Genomic DNA, 4,595 nt, shown 5'->3' with positions numbered 1-4,595 from the left:
GAGGTGTCCATGGGAAGCCCCATGTAGAGGGCTGGCCCATCCCAATGGCATATGGATTGGGAGCTGCACACCATCAGGAAGCTACACACAGAGAGGCATGGAGCACCATCGAGTGCCTGCATGCCTCCATGTGTGGCTTCCTCCTGGAGTGCTCCAGCATAAGCTCTGTGCTGGTGGCAACTGCACACGCACCTTGGGGCAGACAGCAGGGCAGCACAGCCCACTCTGTGCTGCATGCTCAGTCACCGCCAGCACGAAGCTGATGTTGGAGCTGTGGAGCCCAGTGCAGCTGTTTGCAGCCTGCCCACTGCTTGCTGCAGCTGCCCAGAGCTTGGGCTGGCTACAAACAGCTGTGCTGAACTCCAGAGCCCTGCCATCATCTCTGTGCCAGGAGCGGGGGAGAGACCAGGGTTGCACTACCTCAGGCCCATCCACCACTGCCCGCTCCTGGCACAGCTGTTTGGAGCCTCCTGGCTGCAGCTGGCCCCGGATTTGGGTAACTGCTGCCAGCTGGGAGCCCAGGCTGGGGGGCAGGGGGCAGCAGGGCAACCTGCCATGTACCCTCTGCCCTTATTTTGTTTTTCTGGCATGCCAGCACTCCGGCACCTTCCAAGGTAGGCATTGTGGGGGTTTTCAGCACTCTGACCAAAAAACGTTGCCTGTCCCTGGTCTAGATGGTGAAACTTGCTAGCTGCGATTTTAAGTCTTCTCTCGCTACTATTTAGTAAGTACAGACTTTGACATGAGAAAGCTTGCTTTTAGTCAGTAACAATGTGATAGTTCTACCTCTTCATTAAAGCTAAGACACAGTATAATTACTTTTCACAGGTCTGTGTTTTGGAGAGAAGTGTGTAAAGTTTACTTTTGGTTGGAACACTCTTATGTGTCAGCAACCATTTGGATAGATCTCTCAGGGATAAATGATACAAAGTAGGATTGTGCATCTCTGACCACCAGAGGGCAGTAAAATACTGTCCTTTAAGCATCGCCAGGTCACTCACAGTAAGTCATAATGCAGCTTTTGAAGCTTAACCAAATGCTTACATACCAGCAGCAGTTATTACCAAGCATCATTTTCCAGTCATTTACAGGACACTTAGAGTTATGCCCAGGGCATTATAACACTGTCATATAAATATCTGTATCTGAATATTAGAAATTGAATATCAAACACTAATTTTTGACTGTGAATCATTTTTTCCCCACTGAAAAGTTCAACAAATGTGGTTTTCCAAAATGTGTTTCTCTGCTATGCCATTTCAAAGACAACAAAGATGGACTCTACTTAAAATATGAATGTTTATCAATATCTGAGGCTTTAATATTACAAACCTGAAGGAACTGAAAAATAGTTCACTTTTCATTTAATTTTTATTTAATTTGATACTAGCTAAGAGCCTTTTGTACAGGCAATTTGCACTGGTAAAAATAACACTTTTTCTGAGCCTTACTACTAGATCTGTGGTTAGACAAGGCACTTGAGCTGAAACCTCTTCAGCTTAAAAGTAAAGAGGCAGCTGGGAGGGCATTCTTGCTAAGGGGACCTATAACTTTGGAACTCCCTCCTGCACTGCATAGGTCAGAAATAGCCTGAATTTGCTGACCTTGCACTAGGAAAATGCTGCAGATCCTGCCCATCCATAGAGGATGATTTTTAGTCAGATTATTTTGATTTGTTATTGCCTATTATGGCTGGCTAGAATGCAGATGGAAAAGCTGGAGTTTCAGGAAGGCGGTGGCTCTAACATCTGTATTTTTAATTATGACAAGAGCACCCAGAAAAGTGAATGGAAGCTTTTTTCATTTATTTTATTAGAAATCAGAATAAATGAATACACACATGACAACTTGCTAATAAAACATTACCAACACTATTACACAGTGCTCTGGTAATAATATTTGTAATACTGTTGTTTGTATTAAACAACAAACTGGCCAGACAAACTGCAAGCAATAAAGGGAAAGGGTTAATAGACATAATTAAAGGGTGGACTGTTATATGTTCTCTATTAATTATATTACTGCAGAATAAACAAAACACTGAAAGCCTAATATAATAAAGGGCTGAGTTAAAGTAAAAAAAAAAAATTATGTCAATAAAAGTTACCATCAGCAACAACAGAGAAAACTATTCTTTAAAAAAAGTTGTATCTTCATGAATTACTCTTTCCTGAGAAATGCTGCCATAGCACATTTCATCTTTCTACCAGAGTATCATAAGGACAAACAATATTTTCATCAAGCCATTATATTTTTCCATAATTTTTCATTAATATTTCTGAACCTTAATAAGGAACCACCAGTATGTCTCAACTTGAATATATTCCTAAATAAGTTAGATGTCTATAGCATAACTTTCAAAATTGTAGAAGAATGTTACTCCTTCTGAAATTCATTTCTGTAAAAAGCATATTTCACTTTCCAGCCAGACTCCAAAAACAAAAGAGAATAAAACTTTTCATCATTAAAAGAAAAATCTTTGATGAACTGAAAAATCTTATTTTTTAAAGTTTCTTCAAACAAAATGCCATGTTTTTTTCCTGTACTATTTTATTTTTCAAAGATTTTTGTTTAAAACCAATTTTGTTTCAATGGCCTTTTTTAATTTATTCAAGATGCTGTCACACATACACATATATAAATGTAAATGTGTTTATATTGAAAAGTCCTGTTTTTGTATCATATTAGCATTTCAAAACCTTCTCTGAAATTAGAGGAATAATGAATAAGCATTCAACTCAATGTTTACTTTTTTGAAGAATGTAAGGAAATATATTTTTGTAGCAAGAAACTTGCTGTGCACTGCAACATTTCATTAATTTAAATATTTTATAAATGATTAACTTATAATTTCATCTTGTACTATATTAATGTTAATTAACCAATTTTTAGAATTATCAAGGTGAAATAAATGAGCCATATCATGAACTCCAAGGTAAACCTCTTATCTACTTAAAAAAAGAACATTTTTAAATAAAATTTTGTTTAACAACATATTTCAAGTGAAAATATCTTTTGTATATTGGAGTGAACTCAAACTTCTAGATGTGCTAAGAAAGGAGTAGTCTTACCTTTTATTTCTAACAGAACAAGAAGATGGAGTAGAAATCGCATTTCAGGCAGTCTGAAGTTAATAAGATTGAGAGAGAAGCAACAGTATGTTTACGACAATTGAGTTATACTTATGCTCTGGACACCTTAGAAACTGCTCTCATAAAGCAACCTCCAGTGCAGTCACGTATGTTACTGAGCATGCTCACAGCCTGCTACTGAGAAACACTGAGGAAGAAGTCTCTTGTCACCCAGAAGGTTGGTACAGTTATTTAAACCATATTGACAGTTTAATCTGGCTGCTTGATTATTATGGACTGAGCCCAAGAAAGATGGCAAATTATTTTAGTTTTACTCGATATTTTCCTTTTCCTTCTTCTTCCCCAGGGAGGGGTAAGGTTTTTATTTAAACGCGTCAATGTGATAAATACAATAAATCTGTAAGAAGGTTTGCTATTACTACATGGTGATTGGATTGGTGTCGTTTTGTATTTAGGTCTCAAAATACGGGCCTGATTCTGCAAACACTTCAGCTCAGAAATAAAGATTATGTACAGTTATCCCAGTGACTTCAATGACACGGTAATCTTACAAAGTGGGGGATCCAAAAGGGTTGGTCTCAAAGGAGAATCATTAGATTTTTGGCTTACGTATCATTCTAGCAAATCAGCTTTTTGCTATTGAAACACCCCAAATGTCAAGTCTGGGGGATTTGTTTTAACTATTCCTCCAGATGAAAATCCAAGCCAGGCCTTTCCCTTACCTCCAACTCTGTTTCAAATTGCACCAGTTGACCATATTGCTATGTTATCAGTTGGTCACTTGTATAATGTTTACAAAATTAAGCTAACATGTTTGACAACAGCTCTGTGTCTATTCTCAGCAGTGTTATATGAACACATTTTGATTTAAACGAGAAAACAAGTAAGTAAAGTCCCTAAAGCTCACTTTATTTCTCGGTAAATATATGCTTCCCTCTCACCCACTCCCCAGCATTATAACTATCATAGGCTAAAGAAGGAGAGGAATTTTTATGAAAAACTTGTTACCTTGTGAAAGCAACTCACTTCTGCAGTCTAAAGGTGTACCAGAATACATGGAACTGGCTTAATGAATACAGATATCTTCAGAAATCCAGGGCCTTGAAAAATGCTAAAAGCATCAGTAGCTCAGCTAGTGAGATGCAAGGAATCTGAACTTGGAACACAGTGGGTGAACCAAATGGATTACAGTTGGCTTCTGCTTGAGTCAAGCAATGATTAAAACTAAAATATATACTTTTCCAGCAAGGTATTTAACATCTCTTAACATGAATGATGTGCTGTCCATTCCTAGTTTGCCATGCTTTGTGCTCTCTAAACTTTAAGACCTCTTTAAATTTCAGCTCAATTCAGAACAAAGGGAACAGCATAAGGCAGGGCTGTCATAGTGTCATAGTTTCATAGTTTCTAGGGTCGGAAGGGACCTGAGAAGATCATCTAGTCCGGCCCCCTGCCATGGCAGGAAAGAGTACTGGGGTCAAACGACCCCAGCAAGGTGTTCAT

At 38.4% G+C, this 4,595-nt stretch overlaps 1 protein-coding gene across 5 annotated transcripts in view; it reads right to left on the bottom strand.

Moving 5' to 3' along the window:
- The window catches only part of RXFP2 (relaxin/insulin like family peptide receptor 2), an 89,813-nt gene extending 86,645 nt beyond the window's left edge, over positions 1-3,168 (bottom strand). For all 5 annotated transcript variants that reach the window (XM_019525502.1, XM_019525504.1, XM_019525503.1 and 2 more), the window contains exon 1: positions 3,072-3,168. In XM_019525502.1, the coding sequence (XP_019381047.1) occupies positions 3,072-3,114 (43 nt within the window). In that variant the 5' untranslated portion in view covers positions 3,115-3,168. The remainder of the gene's footprint in view (positions 1-3,071) is intronic.
- Positions 3,169-4,595: the final 1,427 nt, after the last annotated feature.

Source organism: Gavialis gangeticus, unplaced genomic scaffold (genome assembly GCF_001723915.1).
Source record: "Gavialis gangeticus isolate Ggan-Ray unplaced genomic scaffold, GavGan_comp1, whole genome shotgun sequence".
Lineage (NCBI taxonomy): Eukaryota > Metazoa > Chordata > Crocodylia > Gavialidae > Gavialis > Gavialis gangeticus.
This window is presented reverse-complemented; position numbering and strand designations above follow the sequence as displayed.